This window comes from Vidua macroura, chromosome 18 (assembly GCF_024509145.1).
Source record: "Vidua macroura isolate BioBank_ID:100142 chromosome 18, ASM2450914v1, whole genome shotgun sequence".
NCBI classification, from domain to species: domain Eukaryota; kingdom Metazoa; phylum Chordata; class Aves; order Passeriformes; family Viduidae; genus Vidua; species Vidua macroura.
In genome coordinates, this window is record NC_071588.1 from 12,238,125 (window position 1) to 12,256,753 (window position 18,629).

The 18,629-nt window shown below is 55.3% G+C and overlaps 1 protein-coding gene across 1 annotated transcript; it reads right to left on the reverse strand.

Annotated features, from left to right (window-relative positions):
* Window positions 1-130: 130 nt before the first annotated feature.
* MMP11 (matrix metallopeptidase 11) lies at window positions 131-18,214 on the reverse strand. Its single transcript, XM_053993886.1, has 8 exons — window positions 18,098-18,214; window positions 9,369-9,619; window positions 7,990-8,133; window positions 6,874-7,007; window positions 4,002-4,249; window positions 3,537-3,750; window positions 1,982-2,239; window positions 131-1,091 (listed from the first exon to the last, which is right to left on the reverse strand). Exons 1-8 carry the CDS (start codon window positions 18,212-18,214, stop codon window positions 958-960), a joined length of 1,500 nt encoding a protein of 499 aa, XP_053849861.1. The 3' UTR covers window positions 131-957.
* Between the last annotated feature and the right edge of the window lie 415 nt (window positions 18,215-18,629).

The following is an 18,629-nucleotide window of genomic DNA, read 5'->3' on the forward strand; positions in this document are numbered from 1 at the left end:
CGGGGCGAAGGAGGCACGGCCGGCACGGCGCGGTGTAGAAAAGAGGCGGATTTTATTGTGGCGGGGCGGAACATAAATACACACGGAGCGCCGCGCCGGGCGGGCCGGGGCACGGCTGCGGCCCCAGCCGCGCACCCCGGCCGGGACGCGGAAAGGGAAGAGGCTGTTCGCAGCCCGGGGCGTTTGGCCTAAGGCTGGGTCGGCACGGTGCGTGTGCGGTGCCAGCCCGGTCCAGGAACGGCGGTTCGAGAGCGATCAGTGCATCTGAGCATCCCGGAATGGCGGGATGAGCGCGGGGCAGTGTCCAGCACTGGCACCCAGCACCGGGGAGCGAGGGAGGGAGGGAGGGAGCGAGGGAGGGACCCCTTGTCTATATACAGATCGGTACAGAATCCTAACGCATGCTAGGGATACAACGTCAAGCCGGGCTAGGGCTGCGGCAGGGCCCTGGCAGTCAGCGCGGCTGCCCCGGCGGAGTGGCTCTGGCAGCAGCCGCACGTCGCAGTCCTCCTCCTCTGCAGGTAGGGTCGGTGTCCTTCAAAGCCCCGGGCTGGGGGGTCATTCCTCCTTGGCCAGCGTCTGCAGCAGCAAAGGGCTGCCGAAGTGAGTTATGTAAACGTAGGAAATGCCGTGGATCAGTTCTACAGGATGGGGTTCAGATTAATTATGAGAGCATGATCCCATTCCAGGCTGGCCTGGTGGCTTTTGGGATGCTATTGCTAGATGAGAGTGGCCTCCCTTGCCTGTAAAGAGCATGGCAGCTGCTTTTACATTGATAGAAACTGAGGCTGGGGCTGCTGGAACTGGAGAGGAGCAAACTTTGTCACTTGTGACAGACACCTGTTGTGTCAGATGCTGAGCCTGGAAGGAAGCCAGGAATGGCAGAGGGAACCCTCTGTGTGGCTGCTGGAGGTAAAGGGAGACGACAGGGCAGCGTGGAGGACACAGGCACCCCCCTCATCTGAAGGAGTTGGAGGAGGGTGTGCAGCTGAAGAAGTCCTGGCTGATCTGGCGTGGGTAGCCCTCCAGCACTTTCACCTGGACCGGATCAAACTTCCAATAATCTCGGCCTCTCAGGAAATAGGCAAAACCTGTGGGTGAGAGAGGAAGGTTTAGAAGAAGCAGCATTCATGTGGCTCAGAGCTCTTTGCCAGCATTTTGTTCAGCTGTCACTCTGCAACACATGCGGTACTGAAAGAGAGCTGGAAGAGGCAGGAGATTTTACTTGAACCCAGGCTTGTGGCATTCCCTTTTCTTTCACACTGTTTTAGTTTCCATAAAAAATCTAGTTTTACTTTTTGGACAGTAAACAGGATGGATTTGATTTTATTTTCCTGGTGGGTTTAAATATGCTGTATGCTTGTAGTGACCCAGCCCTGTGAGGGCAGGGGATTTCTAGGACAGGGACAGGCAACTTGTGAAGACCTGCTCAGAGCATCTGTTCCTGTGGGCAAACTGCCCTGGAATTTAGGTTCTGGAAGCAGTGGGGAGTTGTTTCACTTCATCCTTAGAGAGGAAAGAGGCACTGTCACACCTGTCATCCCAAGCACCCTGGCTGTCCCCAGTGTTTCTGTGGCACTGCCCTACTATTTTCAGCATGGGGCACAGTGGGGAGGACTGCTCAATACCAGGCTCAGCCTGTTCTTTGTTCAGCTCCCAGGTAGAAGTGTAGGCAGTGTTTCTGTTGTCTTCTCGTCACTTCCTTTGGCAGGAGCAGTAAGAGGTGGGCAGGATTCTGTGACCTTCTCTTGGTCAGATATTTGACTTCTCTCTATCATACACTTACATATCAATTGCTGCAATTAGTGGGAATGAAACAACTTCTCAGTTCTCTACCCACTGGAGGGAACTGCCCCTCTACACTGTATGGGATGTGTTGTGGTTGGGCAATGTCCACTACTACCACATGTGTAAATCTGCTCAGCTCTTCCAGCTGGGCAGTGCTGCCAGCCAGAGCAGGCCACGCTGCTGCTGCACTGACCAAACTCGTCCTGGAAAGCGGCGTCGATCTCCGGCGGGACGCCGCGCCAGTCGGCCATGGCCCGGGGGTAGATGTTGTCCACCTGGCGCCTCTGGGGGTTGAAGCGCCAGTAGTTGCCTCCACTGAAGATGTAGATCTTGTTCTTCTCAGCCCCCCACACCAGAGCTGCCTGCACAGGGGATGCAGAGAGGCCCAGCTCCACAATTGGGGTGGGACCAGATACCCGTCTCTCACCATCATAAATCCAGTATTGAGAATCTATTGAGGAGACAGAAAAGGGAAACAAGGGGTCAAAAACTCTGACAGTTTGGCAGTCAACTGTGCAACTGGAGCTGGTGCCTTGGCAGAACTCCCACGGGAAGCTGTGCCTGAGAGGCAAAACCACCACCAAGTGTGATGGATGCCGCCACTGTTGTGTGTCCAAAATGCTGTCAATGCATTGACATCCTACTTCAGTCCAGCCTGGTGGGTGTTGGAGGGGGACAGGAAGGTCCATTTCAGCAGCATTTTTCTCTATTTGTGGAAGTTACAAAGGACTTGACTGCAGGCACCAGCCTCTGCCCTGCAATCTCAGCACCTGGAAATCATGTGGGCATGCACAGGCACAAAGGGGCATGTGGCTGGAAAGGAGCAAGCTGCAGAAACCAGGAAGAATTTGCCAAGCTGATATAGAGACTGGAAGCAGAGTTCCAGATTAGATTAAAATGGGAATCTCTGTAATTAGCCTAGGGCATGTAATACTTTCCCCTTATCTCATTTTAACTCACCGTAGGAGCCTGCCAATTTTAGCACTGTAAGTCCTTGTGTGCAGGTCAGGTGCTCAGAAATGTGTTCATGCAGGAGCTCTGCCTGCAGAGCCACTGGTACTCTGATTTTGGTACTCGGTCCCATGGAGTGCAGACGGGGTGTGCACACCCACTATGAGTTCCCAGGTCATCCTGCATCCCTCCTATTAAACCTCCACTTGGGAAGAGCATTAAAGAAAACAGTGGAGCTGAAACGAGGTTTGCTGCTGGCCTTGAACCCCAGAGATGGTCAAGAGCTGGTTTCATTCCTAATCTTTCTGGTTGCTGGAGGTTGCCTGGCTCTGCACCCAGGCTCCCTGTAGGCTCATAAAGCCATGTGGTACTAGGGAAGTTCCACATCCAGGTCTCTGAGGAGCAGAGAAAATCCTGTCCCCACCCTGAGCAGGAGACACAGGCACAACCAGGGAATTGCTGGGGTTCACTTCTGGCACAGTGCTTCCCGTGACAGCTGGAGAGATGGAGCAAATGTTTCCTTCCTTCTCCTCTGCTGGGGCAGAGGCAAATTACAAATGTTTGTGTTCCAGGGAAGGAGAATAGGATATTGTGGCTGTGTTTAAAACAAAAAGTGAAGCCTTGTTCTTGGTCCTCAATACCTGATAAAAAGTTTAAATAGATAAGGAAACAAATAACCAGGATTACTGGATTGCTGAGGATTTCCAAGAGGTTTATTGTTCCAGGAACCTGCTGGGTCCTCACTACCCCTAAGTAATTGAGATTTCTGAGCCATCTGATCATAGTCCAGCTCTTACCTTGGAAAAACCAGATGTTGCCCAGAGGGTCCTCGAAGGTGGCATCGACAGAGCTGGGGATGCCCTGCCAGTGGCGAGAGGCCAGAGCTGGGTAGCCATCCTGCAGCTTTCCAGCGCGGAGCCGCCACACGTAGCGGGACCTGAAGAAGAACAGCTCCCCTCGGATGGTGGCTGCAGCATCAAAGGCCGTGTGGCAGGCGTCGGGCTGCACGCCCTGCAAGGCACAGCAGGTCAGGGCTGGCACCCAGAGCCCCGGCTGGGCACACCCCAGGGGAAGGCCCCTGTGTCCAGGCAGCTGCCCCGTTTGGGTTGGGCACGGGCTGCACAGAGATCCCCTCCCTGCACAACCCATTGCCAGCCTGGCCTCAGCAGGTTTGGTGGAAGAGGCAGACACCAGCTCAGGCTGCTGCCAGGGCAGCCCCAGCCAGGGTGTCAGGGAAGGGCACAGACCAGCCCTGCACTCACCTGCACGTTGGTGATCTCGTTTGTTTCGAGGTCTGGCTGGGGCACCTCTGCTGGCTGGGTTGGGGTTGGGTCAGGATCCAGTGAGGGTTTCCCATACAGGTACTGGATACCTTGCTTGTCATCCTCACTCAGGCTCAGGGGGTAGCGGAAGATGTAGAAAGGAGACATCAGAGACTTGGAGACAGCCGTGTGCTGCAGGCCCAGCACGTGGCCAAACTCATGAGCAGCCACTTGCAGGAGGTCAGTGCCTACAAAGGGAAAAAATGGAAGATACTTTTGTCTGCTCACATGCTTTGGCCTCCTGGGCCTGCTCCTACCAGTTACCAAACACTGACATGTGTTGTAGGAGTCCAAAAGGAGGAAAGAGAAATCTACCTCCAGCTATGTTGTTCCCAGATATCTCCGGTGTAGCTCGAAAATATGTTTGTAGGGTTTTTTTAAGGAGTCAGAGGGAAAAACAAAGGGGTTCACTGGTTCAGAAGCACCATGAGTCAATTCATACACTTGGGTATTAACCTGGATATGTTGGTAATCTGCAATTCTGTTGTCAGAGGCTCTTGCCACCTCATCAGCTACCAGGAAGAAAAGCATTTTCCATGCATTTTTGGAAAGGAGAAATTTGCACAGAGAAGGAAGTCTAGACCAGAGGTGTAGGAGGTGGTGTGGTCAGGTTGGTGTTTGTCCACCCAGCTTGAAGCAGTTGTTGGCTAGAGCTGAAGTTTAGCAAGTCCCACTTAGATCACATCCCCTGTGGAAGATACTGGTGTTGGTGAGAACTCTGGGATTAACACTTGCCAAAGGCCATTGTCACAGACAGCAGAGGGAGCTCATTTATTGCTTGTCTTAGAAATAAATCCATAAAATATCTAATGTCAAGGTCTGAGACTTCTTCACCAGACATAAACAGATTAATGAAAGACCATGTTTTAGGAATACATTACCTTGGTGTATCTACAAAAGGAAAGGGGGAAAGGCGATTTCAGTACACAAACTTGCATTGTTTGGCAGGTTTTGTTTAGCTTCCAAAGGGTCCTTTCTAGAGCTGGTAAATTTCACTATGTCCCAGTATATTCATTCACTTGCCTTCAGCCAGAAATCCTCCAAGCTGCAGCCCAAGTGATGAGAGCAGCAGGGATGTGAGTCAGCCAGCCTTGATGCTCCAAGCAGGATTTCCCTGCTGGCTGCAGGGGACCAGGTCACTTCTCAGCTCCAGGAGAAGGGAGAACACAGTGGGGAGGAACCCCTGGGAAGGGTGGAGGGGAAGATGAGCCCTGCCTTCCTCCACTGGCCAGCTTTACCTGGAAGCCATGAATCTGCACAGCACCGACCTGATTAAATCAACACGTCTAGGTCAGCTGAGAGAGTGGGATTCCTATGCCAGTGATTTATTACAAACTTTCAGACACTTCTGTTTAGCTTGGCAGGCTCCTCACTTGCTGCTTTCCAGTGTTGGCAGATGAGCTGTGCTGTCAGAGTCTCCAGGGGAGGTGCACAACAGCACGGCTGAAGGAGCTGTGCTGCACAGCATCCCCGTGTCCCTCACGGATGGTCCTCCACAGGGGCCCCGCTTCCTGCACGGCTCTGGGGTGACCCCAGGGCACACTCGTGCTCTCCCATCAGTAAAATGAGGCTAAGGATTTCCCTGTCTCACTGAGAGCTGAGTCAAGGATTTATCCATGTTTATATCGTAAAGCTCTTTTCAGCATATTAAATGGCAATTAGCTCCAAAGAGCTTTTACAACAGTTATTTATGGATGGTATGGGAGCCGGGGGGGGAGAAGGGGGGAATGCCATGGAATAGAGCTGGATTCTGATGGGAACTGGTGTCCACTTTCGGTTCCTGGTTTGCCCCCAACACTGTTTTATGGGAGAATGCAGGAAATTCTTCAACAACAGAGGGTGAAAACCAACAGAGCCCGCTCCTGCCCCAGGAGCAGAAACCCCTCTGCAAAGAGGTCCTGTGTTTGTGATTCGTGTTTTGGGCCAGCACGAGCAGGGCTGGAGACACAGCAGTGCTGTGTCCCACGCCGTCAAACTGGCCTACAGCTGGCACTGACATGGTAGGGGCACCCCACGGGCTTTGGGGGTGCCCACTGACATGGGCAACATTTTTGGGAATCCCCAGAGAGGCCTGGGGTTAACTTGGGCTTTCTGATTCTTTGTCCATGTAGATAAACTGGGAAGGAGGAGGCGGAGCTGACCTGGGTTAATTTTGGTGAGTTTTCCAGAAACTGATGCACTGGGCACTGCTCCAGATGGTCCCAGGCAGTACTGCAGTATCTCATGAGATACTGTGACACCAGACCCTGAGTGCCCAAGCAAAGAGCTACCAGCTTGGATCTATTATTAGCAAAAATTTAAAAAAGAGTCTTGACTGGATGTGGTGTTGTTTATGGTCAGAGCATTCCCAGGCCACGGGGACAGAGCTGGAGCCTGGGTGGTTTCCCTTTATGGACTTGTTTGAGGGCAGAGATTGTGAACAATGCGTGCAGGGACTGGGACTGAGGCTGTTCTTTGGAAGACAACGGTGTCACACAGAGCCTGAGCCTCAGTTTTCCTTCATCCTTTCCTCATTTCATTTCTCATGACTCCTGCCAATGCCAGGTGCAATTCCCCAGTGGCAGGGCACATGGCTGGGCAGAAGAACAAACTCTTGCTCCCCCACACAGGAGGAGTCCATGGGGAAGCTGGGGTCCTGGGCCTGAATGCTAACAGCTGGCTTCTAACTGGTGGGAGATGACAATGCTCACCACAAAAATAGTTGTTGCCTCTCAGCTTTACAGGGTCCCTGTTCACAGCACAGGGAATCATTTCCAAGTTCACTGACAAGCACCCTGGAGCACCCACAGCTCCCCTTGAAACAGAACCGTACCCAGGCTGTTCCCAATCGTCCAGGTCTCGTCATAGTCAAAGTGAACGTCTCCTTCCCGGTGTGTTTTGGGGAAGAACGCGTGCGCCAGGATCCCTCCGGGCCCATCAAAAGGCAAATTGTCTCCATGCCAGTACCTGGGGGGAAGACACATTGCACCTCAGACAAAGGTGGGAGGCACTGAGAGGGGACAGCAGCTCTCATTCTCATCCTGAGTTCATCCCACTGGTCTAGATCAACTGCTCAGAGCTATTCCAATTGCCACAAGCCAAATTCTGCTTCAGAGCCCTGAGGAAGCAACTTGATCACACCACGCACTGAGGAAGCAGATCTCAGTCACACCAAGCTCTGGGGAGTTTGTATGTTTTCTCAGGGATGTTTCTCCCCCTCCCCTCTTCAGCTTCCAGCCCAGAGCTGACTGTGGAGCCTAAAGAACTAAGGAGGTGACTGGCTAAGCCAAGATTGAGTTGATAATACTGGGTGGTGGGGGGACTGCATAAGGGCAGCTGGCAGCAAACCCAGCCAAACTCTCAGGTCCTCACTCAAGCCAAGCCACTGAAGAGTAATGAAGGAAACTCATGAGAGATGTGGCCACTTGAGAGAGCTGAGGGAGACAAATACACAGCATGCAAATCACATCACTGCTTGGACAGTCTCCACTGCCCTCATTAGCTCTGTGCAAACACGCAGCTCAGAGAAGTCTTTGCCCCAGTGAGTATTTTGCCAAAAGGGAATTTCAGGCCAGGAGCCAAGATTCACTTAACCAAGAAACTATATTTGTCTTTGGGCAGACAGTTACATCCTTCAGTCAAGGGACAGGATGGAGGACCTGAAGATGGAAAGTCAAAACAAACGCTTAAGAAAACAGCCTGTGGGCAGAGAAACGTAAATGTCCCAGGAAAATTAATGAATGATCAGTAACGGTGCAGTGCATGGCCAGCGTGGAACAGCTGCGCTCACACCGAGCAGCCCACAACTGACAAAACTAAAATGATCCCAATGTCTGAAAGCAGAAATGTGAGCCTTCATGTAAGTCCCTGAGCTGTGTGCTGGCAGCTCTCTGCTCTGGTTACAGCCCTGCTCCTCTGGCAGGAGGAGGCTGTGCTGCCCTGTGCCCACCTGGTGAAGTCGATGACGATGTCAGCCCGTCCCTCCTGCACCTCGGTGAAGGTCAGCGGGGTCACATCACTCCAGACTTTCAAAGCTTCCTCTATGGTCCTTCTCACTTTAGCTTTTACAAGTTGCCATGGGAACCTGATAATTCTGGAAGGCAACAGACACTGGATGAGGAGAGCATCAGCTGCTGTCCCATGGACAGGGCTGTCACAAAGACACCAGCTCTACAATCAGCATCACCAGGGCCACAATTCCCAGCACCACAACGTCTCCAATCCATACATGCACTGCTCCACTACCCTCTACCAATCAACATGTGCAGCAGATAAATCCCATCAGTGTTGAAACCCTCTGGCTGGTGTGCCAGAGGTGAGTTCCCTGGAGAGTTTTGCAGATTCTGTCTTGTTCTGAAGTGCCACAGCACTCCCCAGGTCTATCCCCTGTAAGGCCACCACCACAAAGATTCCTGAGAGTGGTGTGATGTGATTTCTTCTCCTTAATCCCTGCATTTTTTGCCACTGGAAACTTGGGTTCACTCAGCAGTTGCTCCCACTTCCTCCAATAACAAGAGCAGACTGAAAGGTCTGCCACAGAGGGAAGTTTCTTTCCTTACCATTAACAGTGTTGCTATATGTAAATCTCTGCTGTGTTTCTTTCTTTAACACTACTGACCAAAAAGAAAAGAAAAAAAAAAAGGAAGAAGCCTTTCTGTTATCTGCAGCCTCCTGATGGTGTGAGGAACTGTCTCCTGTATTGGAATAAGCAAAAGATGATTTACATGCTGTCAAGGCCCATATGACTGTGCTCACTTCTCCACTCATACCCCTGAGGGCAGCTGCAGAGGCAGCACAACCCTCCCTCCAGTCTGTTGGGTAGATTCACAACTGAGAACGTGTGGGGTGATTTGGGCAAAACTTTACACTGAAGTGGTGTTTATGGGACCATCAAAAACAGCTGAATAAAAAGATCTTTTTAAAATAAACTGTGAGGTGAGCCCCCCACGGGGTGGCTGTGGGGCAGAGGCACAGCAGGAAAGTGCTGGTGATGGAGACTCAGCTCAGCACGTGTGAGGGCAGTGACCGTGTGTGCCCAGGGGTGCTGGTGTGGGACTGCCGGGGCTGAGGCAATGGCTGTGCACAAGGGAAGGGCAGCTGTGCTTGTGGAGCGTGCTCAGGAGGGGATGAGGAGGTGCTGGGGACAAGCCGTGGTTCAGGGTGTGGCTCCCCTGGTCCCTGTGCCTCTCACGGTCCCATCGCAGCTCCAGGGATATCAGACCAAGCGTTTGGGCAGGGAGAAGTGAACCAGCCTGGCTGCCACACAGCCTGGCTGCCACACAGCCTGATTGCCACACCAGCCTGGCTGCCGCTGCAGGCCTCCCTTACTTGTAGGTGAGGTTGGTCTTGTCCCAGCGGCCGCCGGAGAGGACGAAGCGCTTCTGGCGGTTCCGCCCGCTCGGGCCGTCCGGCAGCAGCGGCAGGTCGGGCACGCCGCAGCGGGGCGGGTTCCAGCCGGCCGAGTGCCCGGCTGCAGCCACGGGGAAGCCCTTGGCAGGCACACCCGTGCCCACGGCGTTCACCAGGGCAGCCAGCCAAGGAGCCTGCTCCTTCCAGGTGTGATGCTTTCGAGACATGTCCTGAAAGGCAAAAGCAAAAGCACGACTTCGGTGTCTGTGAGGATGCTGCCTGTTGCAGAGTGGTGGACAGCTGCCCACAGCAGTCCTGCAGCAGGGACTTCCACTTCTGCCCAAGGCTGTTTCCCCATGGTAGGACACAGCCTGCCCCCCACAAACATGCCGTGTTCCCTGCTCTGAGGCTGGCTCACACCTGGGGGACACTGTGTCGTGCCATGGCACCCTCTAAGCACTCGGCTATTTTTGGTCCACATTTCCTTGGCAGCTGGCCGGCAGGAAATACTTTTGCAGGCTGTGGATGAGAACCAGACCCTTCAAGTATAAAACAAATCACTAGGGAATAAATTCTCCCCCTTTGCCCTACATCCTTTATTCCCTCCTGGCCCCAGGTAGAGGTGACATTAGTGGGAGGAAGACTTTAGTCCCCAGCGTGCAGCTGTGCTCCTTGTTGTCACTTCTGTGGTGTCCTCTTGCTGCCCTGGCACCGTGGGCAGGTCTCAGCATGGCCAGTGGACACGGCAGAGCAGGACACAGAGCTGTGGGGTGACAGCCCAGCCCACAGGCAGAGAGCAGCAGAGCCTGTCCCTGCGGCCCCCGCCACTGCCTGAGGGAAGGACTGCGCCGTGTCCCCTCGCCTCACTGTACCTGTGATTCTGCTTGGGATAAGATCTCCTGGGCTCTCCCACGCTTAGCTGGAAAAGCAATGTTTCTCTTGACAACATTAATTAGTGCTAATTAGCTGACTTCCACTGGTTTCCCGTGTTGCCACCATGAAACACAACCCAGGTGTCACCTCCAACCTGTTGTGGGGTGAGAGGTGCTTGGTCCACATCACTGTGCTGCAGAGGGCCAACCACTGATTTTTTTTTTTTTTTCTGCCTGATTTTATGCAGCAAACGGAAGGTGTTTGAGCAGCAGGAGGAGCTGAGATGCAGCAGTGGTGCATCTCTACCTGGACAGGCAGCTCTGTCCCACAGGGCTCCAGAGGGAGGACCTGGGCTTTAGGCAGGCTCTTTCTTCCCCTGCAAAGAGCTGCCTTCTTCCAGGCCAGCTTTCCTGGCTGCCCTGCCAGCGACACAGGGGTCAGGATGGCACGGTGCCAGAGCTGCCATGATGCCTGTAATCCACATGCTGCCACCCTCTGCTCCCACAAAGAGCCCATTCACACAGGCTGGAGTGAAGTGTGAAGGCCTTGGCATTAATTCCACCACTGAGCTCCTGGCCCCGTGCCTCTGAGCCAGGCACAGATGGACAGGGGAGCCAGGCAGGTCACACAAGCTGCACTTTGGGTGTCCACACATCACTTTAGGATTTTGGTGTGTGTGTCACCACTCCAGCCTGCTGGCTGCTCCTCCCCAGACACACAGACAGACACCCCTGGTGACTTGGCAACTGCTAGCCTTTGCCTCAGAGCCATTGATACAGTCCTGGTGTCCCAGTGCACCTTCACACACCACAGGAACTGCACCAGCCACACATGGAAAGAGAGAAACCCTTTCCACATCCTGAACAGCAAAACCTGCCCAAGCCACCAGCCATGCCCTGAGCATCCATTCCAGGCTTAGGGGAGGAGGAGCATGGGCTGGCCTGTCCAGAGGAGCCTGCACTGGGCTGCTCCTGCTGAGACTGGAGCCCTGCCAGGCTGGAGGTACCTGTCTTCTAAGAGGAGCTCTCTGAGAGCCACCTGGCACCCTGCCTGGGCTGGCAGCTACTGCTGCAAAGGACAGCTGGCAGGAGAAGCTGACAAAGTTCATGTTCTGGCCAACATCTTGTTGTCAGCCCCGATGACACCGAAGCACACAGTGGCAGCTGTGTCACCTAAGCACAGCCTGCAGGGCTGCTCAGCCCCTTGCTCCTGGGTGCGCCCACTGCCAGGTCCTGGCAGCTGAGGCCTTGGGGTGATGAATGCATCTGGTTTTCCAAGGCCGGGAAGTGCGGGGCCTAGGAGCACTGGGAAACCCTCAAGAAGTGCTCAGGGAGGTGGGGTGGCTGAAGCTGCCTTACCCCTGTTTTTTGCCTCGGCGATGCTCTGCACATTCCCCCCCTGGGAAGGCCAGTTTCCTTACAGACTGGGGCCACTGGCTTGAACTGGAGGTTATCACTCTCCTCTGACCAGGAGCAGAGAGAGGAGAAGCTGCCTGTTTCCTTCTTGCCCTGAGGAATCCCATGCCCAGAGGCAGAGCAGAGGCAGCTTTGCTCTCCCCTCTTTGGTTAGCTCAAGGCACTGTTATGAATCCCAGCTTTCCAAACCTCACTTTGCAATAGCAGGACCCTCCCTGCTCCTCCTGCCCTTTGCAGACTGGGTCCTGGAAGGGGGCACAGTGTAGTCCTGTGAGTGGCTCTGGGTGGGGCAGGAGGCAGGACCTGCCCTGCTGCCCTGCGTGTGCCTCTGGACAAACAGTGACTCTGTCCCTGTTGTCACGGCACCAACATTAGCACCATGGCAGGAAAGGGCTGGAAAATGCCACTGCAGGCAAGGGGAAATGTGACAGGCACAAACCACTTGCCAAACAATGCTCAGGGGACACCCAGGCTGGAGATTTTGGCCTCCTTGGCTGGACACACCTTGCTGCAGGCACTTCCCAGGAATTAGATACCGTGTCCGCTCGCTTAAGGTTGCATCCTTCCCAGGCAGTGCTGAGCCCTCCCTCTCGTGGGGAGATCTGCTTTGTTCCCTGAGCTGCTACCACACCCCAACTGCATTGCTCAGGGTTCACTTAGGGCCCTGCTGCTGCCAGGCTGCTGCACGGCTGTGAGGGGAAGGGGAGGAGGGCACTGGCTGCTGGGTACCCATCAGGGCATCCCCACTGGTGCCATCCCACCAGCAGAAGGGAGGGGATTCCTGAACACAAAAGCCAAGGAAAATCCCTGCAACCCAGGACAGGGTTTGTCCCAGCAGAATGCAAAACAGTTCTGAGCCTCTGGCTGAGTGTGTGCAGCCACTTGCAGTGCCCTCCCTGCATTACCCACAGCTGGGGTGCCTGCTGGCATGGGAACTGCTGCCTTGTAGTCAAGGAAGAGGCCAGGGCTTTGCAGTAGAGGCTGACCAGTAAATGTGAATACAGCACAAGCACAGAGAGTATTCCAGGCCTGAAACCAAGGGTCGAGGGCAGTGAGGGCTGCAGAGGAGCAAAGCTGTACCAAAGAGGGCTGTGCTGCAGGCTGGTCACAGCTCCTCACAAAGAAAATGCCTCTTCCTGCAGCCTCGTGACTGAAAGGCTGAGGGGGAAGGAGGGAAAGGACGGATCCCACGGGACAGCAGAAACCACAGCGGAGGTACAGGCTGCCCACTCAGTTCCTCACAGCTTTATCAGCCTTCAAGTGCTGTGATACAACAGCCATCACCTCTGGGTCTGCTGGAGCCAGATGAACAGCAGCCAAGCTTCCCAGGAAGTGTTCCAGCCATCCCAAGGAGCCAGGAGCATCTTTAACCTCCTCGTGTTGGGCAGCACTCACCCTGCAGAGCCCCCGGGAGGAGCAGCAGCCGGAGCAGCCCAGCTGCAGTGGAGCATCAGCAGCACTGTGCCTAAATGAGCACAGGGGTGGGGCTGGTGCCTGGTGCTGACAAACCCACGGCCCTCCTGTGCCTGGCTCCATCCTCCTCTGCCTGCTTGAACTTAAACTTGTGTCCTCTATTGTGTACCTAATCACCTGGGCTCCCGGACGTGAAAGGAGACCCCTCTCCCTGTCCAACAGGAGCAACTGGACAAGTTACAGCCTGAATCCATCAGTCTTGGATGCTTCCCCTGTCACTGGGGCTGTTTCCTCTTCAGCTGGGGAACGAGCTCATGGACTTTGTCTCCATTTCCCTGTTCTTTCTGCTCCTGCTTTTCCATTGCTTCTGTTTCTGCTTCCTCCTTTTGTTACTCAGAGGTGTTTGCTGCCTCTCTGGCTGGCAGCATTATCCCCCTCCTCCCTACAAGCCTGCACCTCGGAGCACTCCTGCTCTTATTTCAGCAGGGAAGGACAGCAGAGATGCTTTCTCTTGCAGTTCTCATGTAAGACTGTTCTCTCACCCCATTTTTGCCCACTGTGGGGTGGCTATGCCTCCCAAGGGCTCTGCAGCCCCTGAACAGCAATGTTCCTGCCTGAGACCAGCATTGTTCTCCTGATGCATAGATGGCTTTTTGTGCAGCCTGCCTCTCAGCCCAGCATGGATTGCCAGGGGTTGGATTGGAAAGTGCAGCAACAGCTGATGGTTAATGGTGGAACTGGAACCAGCTTCATTCTAGTCAGCTTGTGTTCCAGAAGCAGCCTGGGCTGGGAAGGTGCTGATGCTGCAGGTGGAGTCTCGTGGCAGAAACATGACTGTGGTCTGGTCTAACCCTGAGCTAAAATGTGCTTCTGCTCAAGGCACTGTTAGTGGAGACAATGCCTAGGCAAAGCCACCAGATTTATTGATCCTGCCTCCCCCAGGACAAGGTCTCCTCACTCCTCTATGAATTCCTTGCTCACACAAAATACTTCAGCTCCAGGACTCCTCCATGCTGGCTGCAGCCTGGTCCCACTGCAGACGGAGAGAGCACAAAGGCTGGGGCCAAACAGGAGCTGCTGCAGTGCCTGACCGTGCACACACTGCTGGATTTTCCTCTCCACTCACTTCCCACACCCCATGGCACCATCCAGCACTACCTCCTGGGGCCTGACAGTTTGTTTCCGGATTACTTGGTGGTAGTTGTTGTTGGCAATGAAAAAAGGAAAATGTTTACTTTTCCTAAGCAACGTGGAACGTGAAACATGGACTGCAAATGTTTATGGCCACAGACAGAATGAGAAGAACCAGGCTTTGGTGTAACAAGAGAAAGCAAATGAATAAACACTGTGGGACTATTTTTATTATCAGACATTTTAATTATGTGACAGTTTGTGGGACTATTCCATCAACAACACCACAACCAAGCTGCTAGTGTCACCCAAGCAACAGTTTGCCAGAAACAGGAGTCCTTACAGAGCAAACAAGCCCCAGGATGCTGACATAGCAAAAGGTTTCAAGAGCCCTTAATCTGATGACCTAGAATTCCCCTTGAAACGAAGAAACTGCTCTAGGATGTGGCACACTCCTGGCAGGGGAGGAAGGGGGTTGAGATGTTTTTTCATTGTGTAGTTGCATCCAAGCTAAGGGAAGCCAGGAGCTACCAGTGCCTCTCTCCTGCCCAAATCAACCAAGAGGAGGAAGTCTGGTCACCTGCCTGTCCTTGCTGGGACTCCTCTCTCTGCACCAGGATCTCAGTGAACATCTAAAAACATGTCTGTAGCCCTTAGTGAACCCCTGAAGTGCTGTGCTTTTCATTTTGCCGGGCAGCTATGTGCTGTGCTTCCATTTGCTTTAGGCTGAGCCACCCCCAGTGCAAGAAAACCCACAAACCCTTTATTTACCGTCCATATATTTGAGATTAGTAGGAAAGAGCTACTTAGTAGGAAGAAGTAGAATCAGCATCTCTGCAGGACAACTTTCCACCAAAAATCATTTTCAAACAACTCCTACACAGTGCATCCCTTCTTCTGCAGAGCCCCACAAGTTATGGTGCCAGGGCAGGATAAGCGTGGGGGAAGCAAGTGTAACATAACCTGGAGAGGGGGATCCTCCCCAAAGTGCTTCTCTCCTGTCCCTCCCTGATGTGCTTTGCCAGCTGCACCCCAAGCCCTGCCATAGTGCTGGGTGTGCGTGTGTGCTGCCTGTGGAAGCACAAACACAACAAACCCGCTGGAGAATAACTACTTACATGTGTCTTGAGTCTCTCCCAGAGCAGAAGATAAACATGCCTAAAATTACCCCACGGCTGACTGCAGGATTTAAATAGCCAAACCAAGGAGTGCAAATCAAACCCTTCCTGCGGGAGCTGCCCGAGCCTGGAGTGAGGCAGGCAGGGGCTGTGGGGAAGGCAGTGCCCTGCTTCCAGAGGGGAACCTGCTGTGCTCAGGGGGAGATCTGCAGGACCCCTGATGGGTTACATTGGTAGCTGGGAGGGTGCCCCCCATTTCTCCACGGAGAGAGACCTTCCCAGCAAATGCACGGGCTTTGATTTCCCAGGGGAGCCGAAAGCAAGGCAGGAATTCAGTGTCTGCGCGTGCACAGCCCGAGGACTGCAGATCTTTTGTTCTCGAGTTTTACAGTGGACACCAGACCCAGCCTTGATTCTGCTCTCAGTTTTCTCTTTCTTTCTTTAGGCATTAGGATAAAAAAAAAGTGAAGGAGCTCTAAGGGTTTGTCTCAACACAAGTCCTTCTGCAACTCGCCCTATAGCCTGGCTTTAAAGTGAATCTTAGCCCTGGATTCCCTCCCCTCTCAGCTGCTGCCGTTGTGGCTGGCCGCTGGAGCACAAACAGCCGGGTGCAGCACACTCCTGCACCCGGGCCGTGCCTGCCCAGCCCACGCACTGGCACAGCTCGAGGAACTCCTGTGCTGTCTCACAGGAGTGGGAATCTCTTCTCCCGGCTCAGCCCCTTGGCTCCTTTCTCGTTCATCACCTGACAGCAAAAGGTGCCCAGACAGGAAATTAGCTGCTGTCAGACATGAGGGAAGCATCCTTTTGTGCAGCAGGCTCGGAGTAGTCAGAGAAGGGAACACGTGATGGTGTGGCACAGCACTGTGAGAGAGGGCAGAGTGGCCGAGGCCTCTGTCAGCCGGCAGTGCCACCTCAGCTGTCCTGCAGCCTCGTGTTCCCCGGCCGGGAGAGCAGCGGGGAGCACTGCTGCCAGCTTCCATCGTGTAAAACTGGCTGCACCTCAGAAGCAGCTGAATAACCTTCAGAAGCCTTGACACCAGATAAGGAAGCCAAAAGAACAGCTATTTGGGATGACAGAACGGCTATTTGAAAGGATGGGAAATCACCTGTCCATTTCCAACCCAACCAATGCAGCCGCCATCTCTGCAAAGGCTGGTCAAACACATCAGCCTGAAACCCCGAGCCCCACTGGCTGGTCCAACACACGAGCACAAGGCATTCCTGAGGAAAACCGACCTGCAGGAGTATCACCTGGAGTTACTCCAGCCAAGAGGGAAGGATTAGCACTTGCAGTGCAGAGCATTAGCCTAGGATGAGGAAGAAATCACCTCTCTGTTGGCACACTGCCGCCTGGGGGGACCTTTTTCTGGAGCAGTGGGTTTGACGCACCAGGAGTCTGAGCAGAGTTGGAGCCCTGCATTAACTCTGTGCTTTCAGCAGTCCGGTGTACATCCCACCTCAAGGGGTACTGCCAAGTCAGCTGAGCCCCTGCAACCTCTGCAGTCAGTCAGCAGCTGTGGGCGCTGGCACAGGAGATAACGGTGCCACGGCAGCTGGGCTGGGCTCGAGCTCAGAGCGTGTGAATCCCAGCTGGCTCTCCCTTCCCCCAGGACCCCACACAGGTCCTTGCTGGCAGCCGGACCAGGACCAGGGGCTGTGCCGGCTCCTCCGGGAGCAGCAGCTTCCCAGCTTGCACAGGGCAGAGCACGAGGCACCTGCCGGCCCAGCCCGTGTCCCGCAGGAGCCAGCAGTCTCCAGCTTTATGCGGGCGGAGCTCTGCCCTCCCAGCCCACCCCCTGCTGCTCTCTGACGGGACCGAAGCCCGCAGAGCAGCGTCATTCCCGGCGTGCAGGGTGCCACCACCGAGCGCTTGGCCTCACCTTCCCCAGAGGCAGCGCGGGGCCAAGCACGGTGACACTTCGTTTGGAGGAATGCGAGCGCTTTGGGGGCCAAGGCTGCTCCGTGCCAAGTCCCAGCCCACAGCAGATTTAGCAGCCAAGTTAGAAAGTGCTCAGATGACAGAGCTGATAATAAAACCATCGACAGAACCTGAACTAATCCCCTTGGGCTGCTACTGGGCATTTGCTCTGTTATTATTTCATGGCACAGCAGCGAAGCACATGTCTATAATAACCCGATTACACACGCACACATTCCCAGCACAAGGAGCTCTCTGTCTTCTCCCGTCCCCCAAATCCCTCGCACGCCGCTGCTCCTCTCCGGCAGCCGCAGTCCCTGCTGCTCGCAGCTCCGTCCCAGGGGCTGGGATCGGGCAGGCATGTGCAGGGAGAAAGAGCCCTGCTGCTCCTCTCCTGCCCGCGCCTTTGATTCATCCCTTCAGTCGCGTCTCCCCGTAACTTCTCGGAACTGCCAGCACAGCGTGCAGGGGGTGTTCGAGCAGCAGCGAGTGCTCTGCTGCCTGTGAAGCACGGGGGATGCCGTGTCCTCTCCTAAACTCTCCTTGTCCCGGTCCCCGTTTTCCCTGGGGAACGCGGCCGTGAAAACTCCCCAACAAGCCAGGAGGAGCCCGCGGAGCGGGAGGCACCGCCGGGGCAGGGGCACCGTCCCGCGGCCGGTGACTCCCGGCAGCGCTGCCCGTGCCGGCATCCCGAGCGCGGCTCGGGGATGGATGGAGCGGCGGGGCAAGACGGCTCATCCCGTTCAGCGGAGGATCTGCCGGGGAAACACTGCCCTCGGGACAGCATCGGAGAGCGGCGGGGGACACGGAGGGAGGCACCGGGCGGTCCCGACTCACCGGCTTGTGTCGGCGGGCGGGCGCGGCGGGCGCGCAGTGCAGCAGAGCGGCGGCCAGCAAGGCGGCAGCGGCGGGCAGCGGCGGGCGGGCCATGCCGGGCGCAGCGGGCTCGGACATGGGGCAGAGGAGCCGGGGGGGGGGGGTCCTCGCTGAGCCTTTTATCCCCCCACCGTGGCCGCCTGCCCTCCTCCTCGCGCCTCCTCCCGCTCCTGCCTTTTGTTCTCCCCGAGCCGCGGCTGCACGGGCCGGGGGGACACGGCCCGGCGGCATCGCGGGAGGGGGGTCCCGCCCGTCCCGTCTGCTCCGCCCCGCCACCCCCCGGGGGCGGAGCGGGGCGGGACCCCCCCCTCCCACGCCTGCCCGGCTCCGGCCCCCGGCCTCCGGGTCCTGTCTGCCTTGGGGTGCCTTTCAACGGGCCCCTTTAAACGTGTCTTTCACCTTTCCTGCCTAAGGGGACCAAGGACTGAATCCCATCCTCTTAATGCCCGTCGAGACCACTCCAGTCCCCGCGGGGAGTAGCTCACAGCCGTGT